The 22,243-nt window shown below is 39.9% G+C and overlaps 1 protein-coding gene across 1 annotated transcript in view; it reads left to right on the top strand.

Annotated features, from left to right (window-relative positions):
- Positions 1-22,243, top strand: part of KCNT2 (potassium sodium-activated channel subfamily T member 2) — a gene marked incomplete at its 5' end in the record, with an annotated part of 86,250 nt that overhangs the window by 33,245 nt on the left and 30,762 nt on the right. The window contains 6 exons of the mRNA XM_006102789.3: positions 1,096-1,276; positions 2,508-2,672; positions 4,389-4,525; positions 5,611-5,674; positions 6,910-7,018; positions 14,414-14,522. Of these exons, the coding sequence (XP_006102851.1) occupies positions 1,096-1,276; positions 2,508-2,672; positions 4,389-4,525; positions 5,611-5,674; positions 6,910-7,018; positions 14,414-14,522 (765 nt within the window). The remainder of the gene's footprint in view (positions 1-1,095; positions 1,277-2,507; positions 2,673-4,388; positions 4,526-5,610; positions 5,675-6,909; positions 7,019-14,413; positions 14,523-22,243) is intronic.

Below are 22,243 nucleotides of genomic sequence, written 5' to 3'. Positions count from 1 at the left end.
AAACAATATTAAATCCCACTAGTATAAGATTTAAAGGTAAGACAGTGTTTACTAATATCCACCAGTTATGATTATTTAAATTCTACATGACTAAGTTCTTCTGCTACTTTCAATTCAGGATATAATTTAAATAGTTGAACTTGGTGTTTGACTGAAAAAAAAAAGTGTTTCTGTTTAAGACAAGACAAAATAGGATATTTTGATTATGAACGTGCTCCTGTATGTGAGCCTTTCTGGGATTTAGTTTATCAGAAAATCTGTGCACATCATTAAAACCACTTCTGGGTACAAATACAAAATAGTAATTAGCTGCAATTCATCAATTATGGTCAGGAAGAAGAGGCGGTTTTCATTTAATAATGACTCCAAGGACATCTGGGGATGGAAAAGATAGCGATCTATATTAAAAATGGATAATCATCATGGAATAGCTTCAGACTTTGTATGTCATGTGGTAGCATCCTCAGTTCTAGGAAAAATAGCTCATACACAAGTGAGTAATGTTTATGCATGATGCAAATCAAGGATATTTCATTGCTACAACTGTCTTAGCCTCAAGAATAAGGTGATGGAGTAGCAATAAACTATGAATCTACCTATCCTGAAGACATACTTTTTTTTTAAAGGCTGCTGATCTGTCCTACAAAGACCTTTTTTGGGGGGTGTTTTTTAAAAATATATTTGTATTGATTTCAGAGAGGAAGGGAGAGGGACAGATAGAAACATCAGTGATGAGAGAGAATCAGTGATCGGCTGCCTCCTGCACGCCCCACACTGGGGATCGAGCCTGCAACCCGGGCATGTGCCCTGACCGGGAATCTAACCATGACCTCCTGGTTCATAGACTGATGCTCAACCACTGAGCAACACTGGCTGGGCCTGAAGATACACTTTTTACTTCAAAATAACAGCATATCTGGTTAAGGTAGAAAAAAAAAACCTTAAAAATTATGTTTTCATGAGGAAAAATGTACAATATAAGATCCCCGCCATTAAGGGGTCCATGAAATGGGGGTTGGCTTTCAAATGAACGGTGGTGAGAAGCAATGTGCGGGATGCGAATGTTTTCATCTTCATGCGCGTCTGTGTCTCCAGCATCTGTGGGATCCAGCATCTGGAGCGGATCGGGAAGAAGCTCAACCTCTTCGACTCCCTTTACTTCTGCATCGTGACCTTCTCGACCGTGGGCTTTGGGGATGTTACTCCTGAAACCTGGTCCTCCAAGCTCTTTGTCGTGGCTATGATCTGTGTGGCCCTCGTGGTCCTCCCCATACAGGTAAATGTCACCATGAGGGATTTTGTAGAAGTGTGTGAAGTCTTATAAAGCCAAGTCTTTATTAATCTAATATATTGATGCATCTCTTATTATCTGTAGCAAATTAACTAAATCTGGCTCAGAACAGCCTTTTGACATTAAGTTAGAAACGGAGGGTTCCCCCCCTTCATGCACAACTCAGAGCTCACATCTCATTTCAGTTCTTCAAGATGTTCCTTTTATGTACAGGGCACTTATCTGCATTAATGACAGTTAATGATGACACAGTTTTTAATCACAGAATGAGAGATCAAGAAAGCACACTTGTGAAGGGTTGGTTTCTCTTGTTTCTCGAAATCATCTAAAAGCCAAACATCATAAGGAATAAAAATTGATTACATATGCAGAGCGCCCCCCCAAATGTATACACACTTTGAATAATTATTCATTCCAATGGGTTAGATCTGAAAAGAAAAAAAACATCAATTCAGCTATCAGCTGTTAAAGTGTGTATACATTTCTGGGGGACTCCCTGATTTGGCAACTAAAATAAAACCTGAAGAGGATGTATAACTATTATGCAGCATTTTGAGGACTGGATAAGGTTCTTGCAAAGGGACAGAGATATATAAAAGGAGACATCAGATAAATAGATACAATCTCTTACTCTTTCCTACAATGAGCTTTGGGTGGGCGGGTTAGAAACAGGAAGTGAGAAACACACGTTGAACTTGAACATTCCATTACAAACCTTGGCCACGTGTCTCTACTAGTAAATATACTTTAGGTAGATCCAGAAATGACCTTCCCACTCCTCTCCAATCACGCTGGCCTTCCTTCCTGATGTCCCTCCCAATACCCTCCACTTCCCCTACATGCCAGCTACTATCCAACTGTGGCCTCCTGTGTTGTGTGGTTAGGGTATCCCATTGCATGAGATACGGGGTGAACTTGACAGAGAATGTGGAGGAAATGCCAATGAGACTTTTCCCTTAGACTCAGGCCATGACAGGCATGTGCTGAGTCATGCTCTATTAGACATAACCAGAGGCACTCACCTCCTAACACCCTGTGGCGATTAGCCTCCTCGGTAGCAATCGTATGACAAGTGTGTTGTTGGAGGGAACACATAATTGGGATCTGGATGAGTTCCATCGAAGAAACGGAGGACACCTAACGGACATGGGCGGGCTGCACGAGTTTCCCTTTCACGCCCTGTGTTTTTCCTTCATATGTGGACAACGCGCTCCAGTTTGAACAGCTGGCCTACTTGTGGATGGAGAGGCAGAAGTCGGGTGGGAACTACAGTCGACACAGAGCTCAAACGGAAAAGCATGTTGTCCTGTGTGTCAGCTCACTGAAGATCGACCTGCTCATGGACTTTTTAAACGAGTTCTACGCCCACCCGAGACTGCAGGTACCTTTCAGTTCTATTGTGCATGATGCTGGATCCTACCCACTAACAGATTGTCAACGTCAATCGACGGATGGTGCATCCTGCCTTCCGGGGGACTTGTGTTAGGCACTCAGATTTAGAAAGTGTAAAGGAAGGACTACAAATATAACCAGGAACACAGGAAAAGATGTGGAAGGAATACACGATATTTTAGTTTGCTTCTGCATCTACACTAACAGATGGGATTATGTTAGTGCTACAAGGAAAGGTGTTCTTTGAACTAGCCTGATTGATATTTTTCTTCCTTGGATAGTGCATAAGTGATATTTTTATGGAACAGTGAAATAAAACAATGAACAAATCATTTCAATGCCATCTGCTCACTTGAACCTGTCAGTTTCATCAAGTGTTGCTGATGGAAACATGGAACACTAGAAGTTCTGATTTCTCTTTTGTTTCCTGGAGTGTAACTAGGTCCTATTCATAGTAGCAAAAAGTGACCAAAAATCAGACAATAACTCGTTGAATTAAGAACATGACATCAGAAAAACCTCTTCATTTGTCTATGCAGATAAAACGCTCAGATACTTCTTCTTGGCACAGTACTGGGCCAATGTCAAAGGTGGTAACCTCTGCTGCTTAAAGATTTAGTTCCATCTAAACAGCAAAGAACTACCTGAATGTCTTGTTTCCCTTCAGTAAATTTGTGTCAAAAGGTTGGACCGTTCTGAGATCCAAACAGTACTGAGTATATCTAACTACCTCTCCCTGCAATAAAGATTTTTTCATGAATAATTGTACTTTTGAAATACAATTTTTATATATAAAAATCTTATTGATAGGTGATACCTAATTTATACAATACCTTTTGTTTTTATATAAATTAATTTGAATATTTGGGAGAAACTCCCTATTTGTTGGTTTTTTAATTTTCATATTAAATAATTTCAGGTTTGCTCATTATAACCTATAAAGAAAATCTATTTGGGGGGAAATTCGGATCCCTGGTAATTTATTGATATTACCCTAATATCAATACGGAGAATTCTTAAAACTCTAAAAAATTTTACTAGATATATTTTAGAGTGATAAAATGATGACTGTTTCCCAGAGAAATGTAACCCCTATAGAGCAGTTGTTTGAAGCCATTTCATCATGAATAGTACCTTTATATTTTCTCCAAAGGACTACTATTTTGAAATATTTTGATCTCAAACACGTTAATTACTTTGTCAGTATTATCAGTATTCTTACAAATCTTTAGCCATTCAACTATCAGAAATTTGTCAATATCATCAGTTCACAACAGTACCAAACGATAGAAATCACCATCACAGCTTTTATCCTGAAAGTAAATATTTGAAGTCTGAATGGACACTACCCACTTCGCCTGACATGCTATGTATTACTGTAGAATCAGCCTAAAACGGAAAACTTCAGAGGCTGGAAATGTGTGCTGCGTATAAGTATCTTTTCTTCCTGGTGCTAGTAAGACTGAAAATGATCAGGAGAAATGCGTTGATTTATGAGATTTATACGTCGGAGCTGTTTATTTTAGTCCTGTGTGATTTGGCACATGCCCCGGCGTTAAGATGCAAGCTTTCATTTATGAGCTAGAGCGCACTCCCTGTTGATCATCTTCCGGGATATTCTGTGCTCTTAGACATTCCGTGTGCCTGTGCGGTATAACCAAGGGCATTGTTGCTTCTACCCCATCGCCCTCGCTGTCCTGAACAGGATTATTACGTGGTGATTCTGTGCCCCACGGAAATGGACGTGCAAGTCCGGAGGGTGCTGCAGATCCCCATGTGGTCGCAGAGAGTCATCTACCTTCAAGGCTCCGCCCTGAAAGACCAGGATCTGCTGAGAGCAAAGTAGGTAGCCCTCCCTCCCTATCATTTTCCACCTGCGGGGCTTGGTATTTCTCTCCTCCAGTTTCTAGCCATGTTCAGTGTTGCAAGATAAGTTTCAGTATCTTTGAAGACACAGTTTTGCCTTAGTCCCGCCGCTGGTCAAATGCAAAGCTAAAAAATACAAAATTAATGTGTTTGCTCCTGTTTTTCGGGGCAAAGATGGTCAGCAGACTATCCACACAGCACAATGAGTGTGGCGTGGTTGATGGTATCAGGTGTCAGGGATGGGCTGGTGTCCAGACTCATCCTTATACTAATCTCCAAAGCCCTGACACGGTGTTTATTCTGTGAGGAAAAATCTTGGGCTAAATATTAGGTGACATGTCAGTTCAAGTCAACGTTTAATTTTTAAAGCATTTGCATTACGAACCGGGCGGAGGAGGACAGTGAAGGAGCCAGAGGAGATTCCTAGCAGAGGTGGCTCTGTTGATGTTTTCTGTTGCTTTTAAAGTTTTAAATACATCCTCCTGCTCATCCTGGAGTTGTAAGGATGTATTTAACAAAACCAGTTCTTACCAGAGGCGAATTCATGTGGATAGGAGTTAAGGTCTTACAACACCTTATCAATGTTATAACAAAATGGCATGGAACAAAATCAGGTTATTCAAGGACATGCTGTATATGGAAAAATATATAATTACTAGAGGCCTGATGCACGAAATTCGTGCAAGAGTAGGCCTTCGTGGCCCTGGCTGCCTCGTACCCCATGGCCCCGCCCCTGCCCACTGGTTATTCTGGAAGGTTGTTCTGCTGTCCGGTCTAATTAGCATATTAGCTTTTTATTATATAGGATTTCAGAGAATAAAATGTGACTTTTCTTATTACGTCTCTCATTATAAACTGGTGAGTCATAGAGCCAATTCCATAGTTATTTTATTCACCATCAAATACAGTCATGATCTTGAAACCCAGCTTTCACTGAGGGATGCTCAGAGTTTTTTCATTTTGTTTGTGTGCATTGGAGAAAACATCGACATTCTACTTTTCAGACGATAAATAAATGGCTATTCAGTGTGTGGTCATTTCGCTTTTCTGTCTGCTTTCAGGATGGATGATGCGGAGGCCTGCTTCATTCTGAGCAGCCGCTGTGAGGTGGACAGGACATCCTCTGTAAGTTTCTACAATCTCTGCCAGTCATTTTTTCTTTTCACCTTAGAAGACTTTCTAAAAATTGGATTATTTTTTAGCTGCCAGCACTAAATCCTAGTGACATCACAATGTCCCTAAAAAAGAAGAAAATACCTCAAAACTATCTTTACTACTATATAAGTTTAGCTGGATCATTACCAGTGTCAACAAAAGTCTTTTGAATTTGTTTATACTAATACTTGGGTTTTCTGTTGATCAGAATGAAATGCATCATATATTCACAAACTAGACCATTTTTGCATGACCTATTCCCAGTGATCAATCCTATATGCTGCTTCCCACCCCACCCCCCAAAACTTTCAAAGTCAGCTGTATATTACAGTATCTGTTACCAGTCATGACATCTTTTTGATAACTAGTTATTGGACACTTGCTAATTGCACTAACTATTCTATCCTATGTTGATCTATTTATTGACACATTCAGATAAAGTTTACACATCTTATTTCATTTAGCTTCAAATATACATGAGATTCATTGATATAATTCTTTTTAAAAAAATATATTTTAATTGATGTTAGAGAGGAAGGGAGAGAGAGAGATAGAAACATCAATGATGAGAGAGAATCATGGATCAGCTGAATAGAGCCCACAACCTGGGCTTGTGCCCTTGACTGGAATCGAACCAGGGACCCTTCAGTCCGAAGGCCGACCCTCTATCCACTGAGCCAAACCAGCTAGGGCTGATATAATTCTCTGTATCTTTCTTAGACCTGAGCATTCAGCAACACGCCACTAGACAGCTCCCCAGTGGTCCCATTCACACCAGATTAAAGTCGTTCGCCATCTCAACCACAGCCTGGCTGATTTTTGCAGGCTTTGCCTACAAGGTTATGAAGGCCACTAGACCAGTGGTTGGCAAACTCATTAGTCAACAGAGCCAAATATCAACAGTACAACGATTGAAATTTCTTTTGAGAGCCAGATTTTTCAAACTTAAACTCTATAGGTAGGTACATTGTTATTAACTTAATTAGGGTCCTCCTCAGGCTTAGGAAGAGCCACACTCAAGGGGCCAAAGAGCCGCATGTGGCTCGCGAGCCGCGGTTTGCCGACCACGGCCCTAGACGATAGGAATTTTCCCGCTCGGTTACAGCCTGCTGGGACCACCGCTGTCTATGTGGCCATCACTGGCAGGGGGCTGCGTTATACATTCCCCGACGTGTTTCATGCCGCTGCGATGTTCATCTTTTCAGGACCACCAGACGATCTTGAGAGCGTGGGCTGTAAAGGACTTTGCTCCCAACTGCCCTTTGTATGTCCAGATTCTGAAGCCCGAGAATAAATTCCACATCAAATTCGCCGGTAAGTTGAGTCTCGAAGGAGACGCCCTGAGTGCTCTCAGACTCCCACTGTGATGGTGAGGGGAGGAGCCTGGAGGTCGTGGAAACCTGTGATGTTCGTGTCTCTACAGGACACAGGGTTTCCTTTCGTCAGCATCTGCTGTACAAGAGAATGTCTTCACTTGTAACGGTGACAAGATAATGTGTTGGGGCGAGGCTTTACTTGGTTATATAACTTGGTGATTTTAGCAGCTGAAGTTTCTGGATCCTTATTATGCCTGAAGAGAGGAGCAGTGATAGTTTGTGCTTAATATAGACACAGGCTCCACATGTTCTATCTGTTCATTTATACTTACGTTCACCCTCGCTATAGGTTACTTAATACACATATAAATTTGCCATGTAATTTGGGGGAAGATTTCAAAAACAGTTCTAGAGAGAGACACAAGAGGTTTTTTTTATGGAGTCACTGTTTTTAAAATAATTATTCTCATGAGATTATATTTTGTTAGGAACTTAAATAGTAAAATGGTACTTTATCTTTTTCTTCAATGCTTCTTTAGGAACTCATTTTGATCAAGGCAATAATATACATTCTTTTTCTTTTTCATTCTTATATTAGTTATTTTTTTATTTTCTTTTTAAAAATTTACTGAACTTATTGGGGTGACATTGGTTAATAAAATCATATAGGTTTCAGGGGTGCAGTTCTATAACACATCATCTGTATACTGTGTGCTCACCACCCAAAGTCAGGTCTCCTTCCATCACCATTTACCTCCCCTTTACCCTCTTCTACCCCTCCCACCCCCTGTTCCTTGTGGTCATCACCAGCCAGTTGTCTGTCTATGAGGTTTCTTGATTTTCGTTTAATCCCTTCACCTTTTTCACCCAGCCCCCAAGCCCTCCCCTCTGACAGCTGTCAGTCTGTTCTCTGTATCCATGAGTCTGTGTAATTTGTTGGTTTTATATTATATTCCACCTGAATAGTCTAAAGCTTCAAAGCCATTAAAATGTAAATCATGTTAACTGTGGTAGCAAAATGCATCTCCTTCAGGTGCTCACATATCTTAGTAAAATGCTTACTGTATATACTATTTCCGTGAAAAATTATACACACTTTTAAATGCTCATAAGAAAGCCACGAAATTATTGCTATTGGATTTGCTCTTTTATCTTTGAGCTTTGTGACGAATGACATCATTTTTTCTAAATGCAACTTCAACCAGTGGCTCTGGACTCTGGCTGCATTTTAGTCTCTTTGGAAGGTTTTTTTAAAGTGCTAATTCAGGAGACTCGGATTTAAATGGTTAGAGTTGGTGCCAGGGTTTCTTTAAGCCTGTTTCCTAAATTGAAAATTAAAGAATAATAGCATCTCCTTTGGAGAAGATTTTGTAAGATTAAAGTAATCCATCTATTTCCTGTTACACATGCAATTAGCATTCAGGAGAACGCCAACGCTTTAGCCAAAAGACCTTTGCAACTAATGCCGTGTCATTATTATGATTTGGCTAAGGGAATATTTTTGCAAATTTTTCATCATGCTGAAGATGACTTGCTATGATAAGATGTTTAGGAAGGCAGTAATGAGGTAGCACTAAATAAAGATTTGATTCTTAGCACCACCACTAAAGATTTAGCTGGGCAAATCCGTATTCTGTGACCTTCTTCCCCCCTCCTGCTAAATGGCCATAACATACATGAGGCCTCTATTTCATTGGTTGGGATTAGCAGTAAGGATGAAATAATGTCTGAAACATGTTAGGTGTTTACTAAGTGGATATTGAATTCGTTGTGATTTTAAAAATGTTATAACTAAAAATCAGAACAGACTTGAGTTTTCCCTCCTTCTTTGCAACCCATTGATCTACCTGCTCTCAACAGCGAGGTCAAAATCACTGAAATCGTTCACTCCCACAGACAGGAAATCACAGAGATTGTTTGTATTGATTCTCTTTCATATTCTCCGTTATTTTGATAAACTCATTGAAATGACGGGAATATTTAAAAATTCTATCCCAGGAGTGTATCTCAGTATTCCTTGCTTTATGGCGTCTGCTGGACTTTCCTGTATTCTTTGGTGGCGGTGGCGGAGATGAGCGGACCTCAGAGGGGCTCTTTTTATATTATGAGAAGAGGAAAGCATCCTGTTTCCTTAAAATGCCCCTCAGAGCAGTTGAGGGTGATGCGTGAGACTCTTAATGAAAAGCCTTGAGTGAACTTAGCAAGAGAGACTGTCCTCTCCAGTTAATCAGCTGAATCTAAAAGAAGTTCATTGTTTGCCTCCTACTCGGATAAAATTACTCAAAAATCAGTGGTAGCTGAATCTATATTTTGGGAGTAAATTAATTGCTAAATTTAGGTTGTCTCTTCTCAGCACCCCCTCCTCAGGTAAAGTGTCCTGTCATCTGTGAATATTCACTTATCTTTTTATCAACACATTTCTTTCCACTAGTGTGTCCTCTGAAAAGCTCCCATTTCATTTGAACAGATGGAAGCAGATGTGAAAATCAAATTGGTACATGTGTCTCCACAAGCAGGAGGAAAGAATGTAAAAACCAAGTTGCAAAGGAGTGGACATTTTCCATGGAATTTATTTTCCATGCTTTGATTCTAGTATTTCATAGGCAACAGAATGTGAATTATAGTTCATGAATGAAGAGAAGAATAGTAGCATGTTGACTGTGATATTTCCGATTTCTTGACTAAAACATGCCCGGAAGAATGAATCATTATTGTAGAATAGTAGGAGTTAGTTTGGGAAATTAAAAAAAAAATCAGTTGCAATAAAGTAAAAAGGAGAGGCAGAAGTAAATACTTTTTAACGTTAGTCACTGGCAATATTGTATAAAGATTTATCTGATAGTGAGTAGTCATCATTACCATTATAAAAACAGCATTGTCTAAAACCCACATACATATACACATGTGTGCGCGTGCGCACACACACACACATATCCTGGAGAATTGATTTGCTGGAAAATGAAGATCTTGTCTCAGTTTAGCCACCGTCTATTTTGTACTATAACACCACACATTCTAATGCCTCACTTTTTTCCTGCCCAAGAAAGAGTGGAAAAATATTTCCAAGCGATATAAATATTGGAAGTGATCTTAGCTGTTTCTAAATAACATATGTGTGTGCAAGGCTTGACTTTCACCAAATGGTGAGGTGCGAGTTTTTCCTGCTGCATGATTTCTTCATTTCCCATAGAACACCCACATAGACATTTCAAACTCCATCCTCACCATTAATTCTCACTGAACATGTTAATATAACAAGAAGTGTCACTGTGCCAAGTTCATATTCAAGTCATCAAGCTATTCTGTTGCCCGGTGGCATGGCTCAGTGGTTGAGTGTCGACCTATGAACCAGGAGGTCACAGTTCGATTCCCGGTCAGGGCACATGCCTGAGTTGTGGGCTCCATCCCCAGTGTGGGGCGTGCAGGAGGCCGCCGATCCTTGATTCTCTCTCACAATTGATGTTTCTATCTGTCTCTCCCTCTCCCTTCCTCTCTGAAATCAATAAAAGATATATATTAAAATAACTAATAAATCATCAAGCTATTCTTATAATAAATCATAGGGACTGAAATGGAAGGCTCAGCACTGGCTACCTCCTCTCTCCCTCTTGAGAACATTAGCTCATCAGCTTCCAATAAGGAATGAATTCAAGGCAATTTAAGAAGTGCGAGCTCTCTGTGCACTTATGTCCCTAAAAATGCCAAGGTTCTCCTACCTCTGATTTTTTTTTAATACTCGTACACGTTCTTCACCTTTCAATGAACACATTCTTAATTATTCTTACAATCTGAGTTGAAGCATCACCTCCCTGGCGATGCCTTTCTTGTTGGCCGCAGGCCCGAAAGGCATCCTTCCGTCTGCTTCTATAGGATCTGCAGTATTTCCTGAGAACATTCAAAGCCCCTTCGAGTCAGGGACTCTAATCATTTCTATGCAGCTACATGTGTTTCGTGTGTGACTGACAAATAACAAAATTGATTTCAAGGCCAAGCTTGGCCGCCTTCCTCCCCAGCTCCCTCCCTAAGTGACGGGCGTTTGGGGAACATGGTCGTTGTGTATTTTCAGTCATCAGTTCACTTTCGTGACTGTTTGCACTGTGCGTCTGTGTGGCAGCAAGTGGGAACCTTGAAAGAGGCTTCCAGAGGGGAAACCCACTAGAATGTCACTTATTTTGATGCGCTTGGTTAATCAGCTTTGGCACTTTGTCGAGTTCTTTGTAGACAGTTTGAATTTAAACTAACAATGGATTTGGGGTAGTTATTTCTGAACATCTGATTTCTTATCTGAAAGTTGTTTAACATGATATATGCCAATGAGGTTTAATTATACAGATATGTATATATGTATATATACATATAGCCATAAATATATATAAATATATATAGTGAAGATAAATATATATAGTGAAGCTTAATAATATTTATATATACATATACATATGCACATGCATATGCATATACATATACTGGTCATTTAACATAAAAGGAAAAATATTGCTTGGTATTATTATGATGTCACTATTAAGATGATTCAATAACTATATCATTAATTCAATAACTATATCATTAACTCTCAGAATATTAATACCTACCATGAACTACTAAGGAAAGAACACTTTAGGTTAGAACCTAATAGAAATAGACTTCTGAGGGAAATTATTTTTCATAAAAGATTATGGCTGCTGTTTTTCTAAGATGTATAAAAGGAGACTAATGATATTAAAACTGTTGTTCTAGAATTCAGGGGGAAAAAATCCCCCTTTGGAGCATTTAATTAGCTTGACACATTTAAAAACATTACAGCATTAAAATAGTATAAGGAGTCAAGCGATTTGAAACACAGAAAACTGCTTCGTATCCTCAGTGTGACTGAGCTGACATAAATCTGTTGGGAGCAGGTTGCCAGCCTCTCACAGGGTTGAATCCTATATATTCAATAAGCATTCTTACAGTGAGGTCTTGTGAGACTAAATGACTTATCAAGGTTTTCTTAAGTCTATTCTGAGCCTGTTCGTGGATGGGAGGCTCCCATCTGTGAACAGGCCAGTGTCTCTGATGTATGGGCAGGTACACGCACGCGTGCCCACCCAAGCACAACACCCCCACCTTGGGGCGTTTTATTGCTGGAAGCAACAGGATCACACTAAAGCTCGATTGTTAGAGATGATCTATTTTGCTCTAAGAAAAAGAAGCAGTTTTGGTAGACAGCTGCCCTCTCAGGCTTATAAACAGAGTCTAATCAGCACACAACATCTGAGAGATTTTCTAACACCAATTGTTCAGTCGGTCTCTATAACCGAACTTTCCCCCAAGAAATAAAAACAAAAACAATCCGTTTAAAAACTGGCCCTGCTTTGCATGGCTGCTTAAAGGTTTTTTGATTTTTCTGTAAATCAACACCCAGGACAGGGCTGGTTTAGGGCACTTTCCACGGCTGCTCGCTGCCTTCCGGGGGCTGTTGCCTAGCAACTGCATGGCAGACGCTTCCAGTCCTTTAAATCACCCAGGAGCTCAGAACACGCTGTGAGGCCGACTTAAAAAAACCCCACAAAAAACCTGACTTTCTAGAATGTAATTAACAATTTTATTTTCCATAAAGCTCCAGGGACTTGGGAAAGATGTGACTCCTATCTACCTATAAGCGTGCATCCTTCATTGTCATTGCTTATCTTAAAAGCTGTTAAATGAAAAAAAATAAAAATGACAAGAAACAAGAAACCAAGAATCTCACGCAATCCTATTATTTTAAAAGTCCTCTCTCTCGTTCCTGCATGACAGTATGGACGTGGGCTGGGCAGGATCGCCCCCTCTACGGTGCCCTCACCCTCCAAGTGCCCCCAAGTCTGGCCCTTCCTGTACTTTTTATCGTTGAATTTCAATAGCCACTTGGACCCTGTCGTCTTTTGAGTTTATGACTTTAGGTCTTGAGGTCAAAGTACAATGCAGAATTAAATGTATTTCCGCATTCATTGTTACTGCTTGATATTTTAGTTGTTTGGTACAAAATCTATTCCTTATATGTTATGTAAATATTGCCAACACCTCTTAATATTTTCTTTTTAATCCTCATCTGAGGATGTTTTTTCCATTGATTTTTAAAAATATATATTTTATTGATTTTTTACAGAGAGGAAGGGAGAGGGATAGAGAGTTAAAAACATCGATGAGAGAGAAACATCGATCAGCTGCCTCTTGCACACCCCCTACTGGGGATGTGCCCGCAACCAAGGTACATGCCCTTGACCGGAATCGAACCTGGGACCCTTCAGTCTGCAGGCTGATGCTCTATCCACTGAGCCAAACCGGTCAGGGCTCCATTGATTTTTAAGAGTGGAAGGGAGGGAGGAAAGATAGAGAAACATCAATGTGAGAGAGACCCATTGATTGACCGCCTCCAACTGAGGTTCGTGCCCTTGACTGGAATCGAACCTGAGACTCTTCAGTCTGTGGGCTGACACACTATCCACTGAGCCAGACCAGCTAGGGTCCGATACCTCTTTTAATAATTACTTTCCAAGTCTTTATGCTGTGTGACTATGACTTTGCTCAGTTGATACTGTTTTTAATCAGTGCTATTTTATTTCATACAGTGGAGCTGTCAGAACTGAAGGAGACTGAACAGTCTCTGGTTTCTTGTCCAGGCTTACCGTTACAGATGAGGCAGAGGAAAATGAAATACTTTGCCAAAGGCTTTAACAGCAATTATTCTGTCAGATGAGGCAGAGGAAAATGAAATACTTTGCCAAAGGCTTTAACAGCAATTATTCTGTTAAAGACAGAACTGTGGTGAGACACCTCCCCTTCCCTCTCAATCACTAACTCATAGTCTAGTACTCTCTTTTCAAAAAATTTTATTTTTCACTTACGGTTTACATTCAACATTATTTTTGTACTAGAGGCCCGATGCACACAAATTTGTGCAGGAGTAGGCCTTCCTTCCCCCAGCTGCCGACACCGGCTTCCCTCTGGCACCGGGGACCTGGGCTTCCCTCATAGCCCCGGCTTCGTCCGGAAGGATGTCCGGAAGGACGTCCGGTCTAATTAGTATATTACGCTTTTATTATTATAGATTAGTTTCAAGGTAATACAGCACAGTAGTTAGACAATCATATACTTTGCAAAGTTGGCCCCTTGATATTTCCAGTCCCCACCCAGAACCACACATAGTTATCACAATATTATTGACTCTGTTCCCTAGGCTGTAGTACTTTCTCTTAAGAAACATTTTTCCTGGGAATAAAATTACACAGGTAAAAAAAAAAAAAATCTCGAAACGTGTGTTTTTTTTATGGAAACTTTTGTAATTTAATTCATTGTTTTACTTTTTATATTATTTTAAAATATTACCACCCCAAGGTAAATTATTCTAATTTACCTATTTTATTTCAAACAGATCATGTTGTTTGTGAAGAAGAGTTTAAATACGCCATGTTAGCTTTAAACTGTATATGCCCAGCAACATCTACACTTATCACACTACTGGTTCATACCTCTAGAGGGCAGTAAGTATATTTTTTCTTTAAGATAATGCATTTTAAATTATATTAAAAAAATAAGTGCAGTTATGTGATTTAGAAATATAGCTAGCCAAGGTATACAGCTAGATATGTACCGATATTGTATTTGTCAGATCATGTTGTTTGTGAAGACAGATGGATAGACAGACAGTTAGCTTTAAACTGTATATGCCCAGCAACATCTACACTTATCACACTACTGGTTCATACCTCTAGAGGGCAGTAAGTATATTTTTTCTTTAAGATAATGCATTTTAAATTATATTAAAAAAATAAGTGCAGTTATGTGATTTAGAAATATAGCTAGCCAAGGTATACAGCTAGATATGTACCGATATTGTATTTGTGTGTTATCTTCGTCTGATGGAGAGACAGATGGATAGACAGACAGACAAATATAGACCCGTTAAGGGGTCCAAGACATACAAGAAATTGACAGTGATTGGCTGTCTCTTCTAACGAATCTTGAGATCATCTGTTTCATCCTAAATCCTAAGTGTCTACATCATTTGTTACACCTAGGATTAGGGCATGGTTTCTAATTTCGAGATGAATACTTAACAAATAAAACATTAAAGAACAAGATGATGACAATCACTAGTGTAAAACCTTAAAGCCATATTTTTCTATGTGAGATAAGTTTTTAGTCTTGAAGTTATCTTTACACAATTGACCTCTAAATAAAAATATTCAATGAGTATAGAATGATGACAAAGTAGTAGAGAAGATTAGCTAACATAGTATAAAAGAAAGCACTTTTCATATGCATTTCCAGGTAGATGGGAAAACGTTGTATTGGACCACGCTGTTCTCATTTACTTGGATAGAGTTTTGTAAAACACAGAGACTGTTTTTGACTTGGGTGATCAAGAAATACGTATTCGGGGAATACAGTCACCACTCTGACTTAAGGAGACAAATGCCCCACTGCATCTCATACCATTTCATAGTCTTTACTTGGGATTTTAGAGAAAAATTTGATTTTCTAAGTAAATCTCACTGTAGTCTCTTGTGGTTATGATGATTGAAATTAAGCTAATTGATAGCTATTTAAGTCAAGTGCCCATTAAAATAACTCAAGGAAAAGGAAAATTCTTTCTTGGGATATAATACTAGATGGTGTGAATTAAGTGAAAAACAGTATAAGTGAAGAATACCCTACGGTATTCTTCAGCAAGTTTTACTCTTTTTTGAATCAGGTATCTGCTCTATTGAGACGGTAGGAGTTTCCCAGAAACAATTTTATTAGAGTTTGGAATCAAAATATTTTAACCTGTACAGTTACAAGCCTTTCATCTATTGATGGAAAGGATGGAACAGGGTCATGAATGAAATTATTTTTGTTGACGAAAGTACTCAGCAGTGTGAAGAAATAAAATAAAATTCTGGAAACTACTTTAACACCAATTAAGTGAACATTCATGGAACTCATCACATGGATTCATTATTTTGCCATACCATCTTTGTCACAGAATCATACGACTTCCAAGCAAATATCTAGACCAGCTTCATTGTGTTGCAAACAATAAAATGAGAGCCATCTACACTAACACATTATTATTCCGAGACTGGTTAAACTACACTGTCTTACCCGTAAATATTTATTGTCACACAATATTGTCTGGTAAACATATTGCATCTGACACTAAGTTAAAAAAGAATCCTAGTAACCCTTAAAATAGGACTTCCCATTATACCCTAATGAATTTTGCCTCATTAAAATAATATTGAAGACATCATTATCACATAACTAAGGATTTCCCATGATTAAGATTGACCTGCAAAATCTTAAAATACATCAATAATTTTAAAAAACCCACTTATTTTACAACTAAGTCTAATAGAAATGCTATAGTTTACCAGAATAACTTTCTTTATAGAAGCTTTATTGAGATAGACTTCACACATGCTACAATTCACCCATTTAAGGTCTACAATCCAGTGGTGTTTTAGTAGTCATAGAACTGTGCAGCCATCACCACTGTCTAACTCTTGAATAATTTCATCACCCCATAAAGAAGCCCTCTACGTTTTAGCAGCCTCTACATTTTCTCCCAACTCTTACTAATTTACTCTGTCTCTGTAGATTTTCCTATTTTAGACACTGCATATTGCCTATAGATGGAATAATATAATGTGTGTGTGTGTTGTCCAGCTTCTTTCACTTGGCATAATGTTTTCAAGGTATGTTAATATTGTAATATTGTACTAATTTTTCCTTTTTATGACTAAATAATATTCCATTATATGAATAGGTCCCCTTTTATTTTTTTTATCCATCAGAGGATGGATATTTGAGTTGTTATTAGCATTGTAAATAAGGCTGCTCTTAACATTCATGCAAACATTTTCATGTGGACATATGCTTTCATTGCTTTTGGGTCTATCTTAGGAGTGGGACTGATGGGACATGTGGTAACTCTGTTTAGTCTTTTTGGGGAACTGCCAGAATTTTTCCCAAAGAGATTGTAACATTATGTATCCTCACCAGCAGTGTATAAAGGTTTCAAGCTCTTCACACCCTCAGGAACACTTGTTATTATCCAACTTTTTTTTATCATAACCATCCAGTGGAGGAAATGTAGTGTCTCCCTGTGCTTTTGATTTGCATTTCATTGATGGCTAATAACATTGAGCATCTTTTCATGTGTTTCTTGGCCATTTGTTTATCTTGTTTGTAGTAAAACCTATTCAGGTCCTTTGGTCATTTTTTAATTGGGTTATTTGTCTTTAATTATTGAGTATAAGAGTGTTAATCTCCTTTTTACATATTTAAGATACAAGTACCTTATCAGATATATACCATCAGTATATAAATAGTCCACCCAACAGAAAAGCACTTAATTCAACATGTTTAATGTATTTATTAAGAATATTGTTTGACTAAAGTAATTTATATCAAGTCTTCTATATTTTGCTTCAATTGAAGATATAGTTGAGATTTATTTATTAAGAGAATATGTTTGAAATTTTGCCCTTGAGCCTCAGTAGAAAGTAGAAAGCTCCAAGGTTGATTTAATAATAAGAGAACTGGCAAGCTGAATTAAATAGTTCAGTGGGGGAAAATGTTGACAACTCTACGAAATGCTTTATGCAAGGATTATCAAACCTTTAATTGAAAACAAAGCTTACAACAATACTCAAATTTCTCCATTAAAAAGGAGAATAATATTATTAAAACTTTATCCTCTAACAAATGGTGACTTTGAATAAAAATAGTTGAGAGCCACAAGCAACTGTGTACTCTATTAGTTGATATAATGTGAAAAAAAAGAAACTAAGATTTTAGGATCCAACACACATAGAAATAAATATAATACTAAACCTAAAATGGTGTAATTAAAAATATATTTTTAAAATAAAGTGCTATGCAGATTGTAATATTTCAAGAAAATCCTAAGTGTGAGTTCTGAGACAACTGAGATGGGTAAAGCAATCAGGAGCTGGAGACCAAAGGGCCAGATGTTTTAGAGAGAGACCCGTCTCAGGCCAGAGGAAGAATGGGATTCCCGATTCCGAGCTAGAATTAGACTCACCCACTCAACCACCCTCCTCCTCTCCTCACTTCTCTTCTTCTAGCCAGTGGGAATGTGGGCACGGATGGAAACCCCACATTAAGGATGAAGTGCCTACCTCTGGGTTTTCATGCAAGAGAGATATTTATTTAAAATATATTTTATTGATTTTTTGCAGAGAGGAAGGGAGAGGGATAGAGAGCTAGAAACATTGATGAGAGAGAAACATCGATCAGCTGCCTCCTGCACGCCCCCCACTGGGGATGTGCCCGCAACCAAGGTACATGCCCCTGACCAGAATCGAGCCCGGGACCCTTGAGTCTGCAGGCCGACGCTCTATCCACTGAGCCAAACCGGCCAGGCAAGAGAGATATTAATGTTAAAAAATTGTATCTTGTATTTTGAAGTCTCTACAACAATTTAGCCGGTACCCTGGCTACTACTGGTTAGCACTCTGCTGACCTTCCATTTCCTTTTCCTGTTATGAATATATTCATCCTAGTTCTAGTGGGTCTATGAGTCACAAAGCGACTCTGAGCTGGTTTCAAGTAGCTGTGCTCCCTGACGCACTGAGACGTTAGCCTGTATGTAGCACTTGCCGGTTCCCTCACTTACTTGATGGCATGTGAGGGTGCTCCATGCTCTTGGCAGTGGTCTTTCTTGTTGCTAATAAGTCAGCATTTTGATTTATTGGGCAATCCTGTTAGGAAGAGGAACATAAGTTTATTGTTTGGACACAAATTACTGTAGGATGGTGAACATGGACCATGATTTTCGGGCAAGGGGGTGCCTAGCTATCAGGCCGGTTAATAGACACGAAACTGTCCCACCTTGATGGAGTTTCATCCTAAGGAAAATTTAATTTTATTTTGCTTTTAGTTAGTCTCATATTTTTTTCATTAGTCCCACCTGAGAGGTGATATTTTTTGGTCACAGTGATAATTAATGGGGGGAAAAAAGGGAGAATTGATAAGAAAAATATTGCCAAGGCACAATTTATAGAACTTGACCACTGACTGCATATGAATGGGGGAAAGAGGAAAAAACCCACACAAATATCTTCTCCCTGAGTCTGGACAGTAGGGATTTAACTATAAAACATGTGGTTTGCCGGGAAAGGGAGTGAGGCCGTGGAAATATCTGCTCTCTAATGCAGATGTAAGTGACAGTGGCCTTGCTGCTATTCTCAGCTCCTGGCGATGAATGAGAGCATTCAGGTCACCATGGAGGCGACAGGACATATACTGGGATTTAGAAGAAATGACAACTGAACACGTTTCCCTGGGAGAGTGTTACTTTCAGGAAACAGAGGGAAGAAAAGGAAAGCGAACACAGCGCAGCACAATGGGGTATAAAGGTGTAAGGGTTTGTGAGGAGACACGGGGAGCTAACAAGATAGACGGCTTGAAGCTGAAGGAACCGGGGCACACAGTTAGTAGGTCACTGGTCCCCGGGGGGTTCAGAGAAGACAAGTGTGACGATGGAGGCTTCCTCATTTTGAGGAAGGATGAACAAAAGCAGAGATGCCCGGAAAGTGAGCCGGGGTGGAGACTACCACCTCCTTAGGTTTGTCCACGAACATAAGAATAATAGCCCGGCCGTTTGGCTCGGTGGATAGAGCATCGGCCTGTGGACTGAAGGGTCTGTGGTTCAATTCTGGTCAAGGGTACATGCCCGGGTTGCGGGCTCGATCCCCAGTAGGGGGCCTGCAGGAGGCAGCCGATCATGATTGTCATCATTGATGTTTCTCTCTCTCTCTCTCCCTCTCTGAAATCAATTAAAAAAAAAAAAAAGCGAATGCTCTATTGGACCGAAATGTCAAGGAAAGCTGCCTGTGTATGCTTTCATGTGTGAGAGCTTAGGGGGTGGGACCAGAGACTTACAACATTGCTGTAAATTACCCCCTTTGCAACCCATTCCTTTCTATGGAATACACGACCCCCCCACCTCCCTTCGCTCACTGCATTTTCCATCTCTTTCTCTTTACTGACACTTACCCTGCACATTAAACTTTAAAAACAAACAAAAATAAATAGATAAATACAGACAGGCACACGTGAAAGCTGTATCAAGTCTTGTCCGTTGTTGTCAAAGTAATCGGTGTCTTTAAAACATAGACCAGTGGTTCTCAACCTTCTGGCCCTTTAAATACAGTTCCTCATGTTGTGACCCAACCAGAAAATTATTTTCGTTGCTACTTCATCACTGTCATGTTGCTACTGTGATGAATCGTCATGGAAATATCTGATATGCAGGATGGTCTTAGGCGGCCGCTGTGAAAGGGTCGTTCCACCACCAAAGGGGTCGCGACCCACAGGTTGAGAACCGCTGACATAGACTCATACCTCCATTCCTGGGTTGTTCCCTTCGCTTGGGAAATGCTGTCATTCTCCAACCAAATGCTCAGTGTCTGTAAAATGATGGGGACGGACTTGTTTAACTGTCTCTCATGAGCATTATGCTTGTGTGCACTTACACGTAAGTGAAATGTAGGCTTTCTGAAATCACTGTTTCTCCAGAGATTACTTAACGGTTTTGTGAAATCTGCAACCCCAGTAGAAACATATTAAGTGAAAATGCGGTGTAATTAATTGGTGTGTGTGCTGGAGAAATACTGGGTCTGTGTTTTCCTGCCATTGCTGCATTTGTGTTCCAGGGCAGAATTGATAGTGCTTTGAGATGGGTAGTATTTTTCCAGAAAAATAAAATTACATACTCCAGTAAGATTGGGAAATGCTAGTTAAACATGATGTTTTTAATGGCTTGGGTTATTTTTCTTTCCTTTGTTTGTTTACTTTTTTAGTTGAACTAGTTTCAGACTTAGAGAAAAGTTACAAACAAAAAAGAACAAGGAGTTCACAGATACCCTTCCCATATAAACGCCCGAACGTTCACATCTTATTTGCATAATCGCAGCGTACTGATCCCAATGAGGAATTGATATTGATCCAGTGATCGGCCATATTAGAATTTTATCTGTTTTCTCATTCATTTCCTTTTTAGTCCAGGATTCTCCCAAGGTCTCTCCTCAGGGAGCCTCCATGCTGGTGTCTCTTTCTGTGTCTAAATTCCTCTTGGGAAGCTGGTCAGGTTAGATGAGGGCTCCCCAAGCACTTCCCATCACCTCATCACCCCTTGAAGGGCCCTGTCTCCAGACAGGGTCACCTCAGAGGTCCTGGGGGTTGAGACTGCAACCTAGGAATTTGGGGGGGATGGGCTCTGCCTGTAACAGCTGTGGAGGACGGGACACCAGGTTTTACGGGGTCACATCTACGGGTTTTTATTGCTCCCAATGCCAATAGTTCAGCTGACCCACAGAAGCCTGCTTCTTTGATCATGGAAAGTAGAAAAGATGGGTTGTCCCTCTACCCCTGGTGGTCCTTTCTCCATCCGCCCCCCCCCCCACCCCGCCCCAAGACAACACAAGACAAAACACGCCTTCAACGCTGGAGGCCTGAATGGGGATAATCAAGAGAAAAGGAAAAATTTACCTCTGAAAGTCACTCTCATTATCATTATTTCTTTTAAAAGATGTTTTTATTCATTTCAGAGAGAGGAAGGGAGAGAGAGATAGAAACATTAATGATGAGAGAGAATCATGGATCGGCTGCTTCCTGAATGCCCCATGCTGGGGATGGAGCCCGCAACCCGGGCATGTGCCCTGACCAGGAATCAAACCCTCACCTCCTGGTTCATAGGTCAATGCTCAACCACTGAGCCCCACCAGCTGGGCTTATTATTTCTCTTTTACATAAGCTAACAGGCACTGAAAGTCTGCACGGAAAGCCATTTTATGACGTGCATCCGCAATCCATCTGACTACCTGGGAAATGGTTTTCTAAGCACACCTGTTAATGAACAGCTGGAACGGTATCCTTGTTTCTGAGAATATTTTGAGAAATCCGGGTGCCACTCTAGTGTGGCCGCCCCTCTGCTTGGAAAGCCCCTACCAGCTCACCCTCCTTATCAAAGGAGACTGAAATAGGAGGGTTTTCTTAAGGCCTCTGTGCTCTCCTGCTCATCTGCTTTATGTCCTTTCCTCCCGACTCTCTCATATATGCAGCCTGTTCTTCAAACAAGATCCTGAAGAGACTTTGTGGGTTCCGCCTCCTCCATCTTTTTATAAAGTCGTCCCTTTGCCTCGAATTCCTTTCTTCTGCTCTCGAGAGAGCTAAACCCCAATTCCATCTC

The sequence above is a fragment of the Myotis lucifugus genome, unplaced genomic scaffold (genome assembly GCF_000147115.1).
Source record: "Myotis lucifugus unplaced genomic scaffold, Myoluc2.0 scaffold_428, whole genome shotgun sequence".
NCBI classification, from domain to species: domain Eukaryota; kingdom Metazoa; phylum Chordata; class Mammalia; order Chiroptera; family Vespertilionidae; genus Myotis; species Myotis lucifugus.
This window is presented reverse-complemented; position numbering and strand designations above follow the sequence as displayed.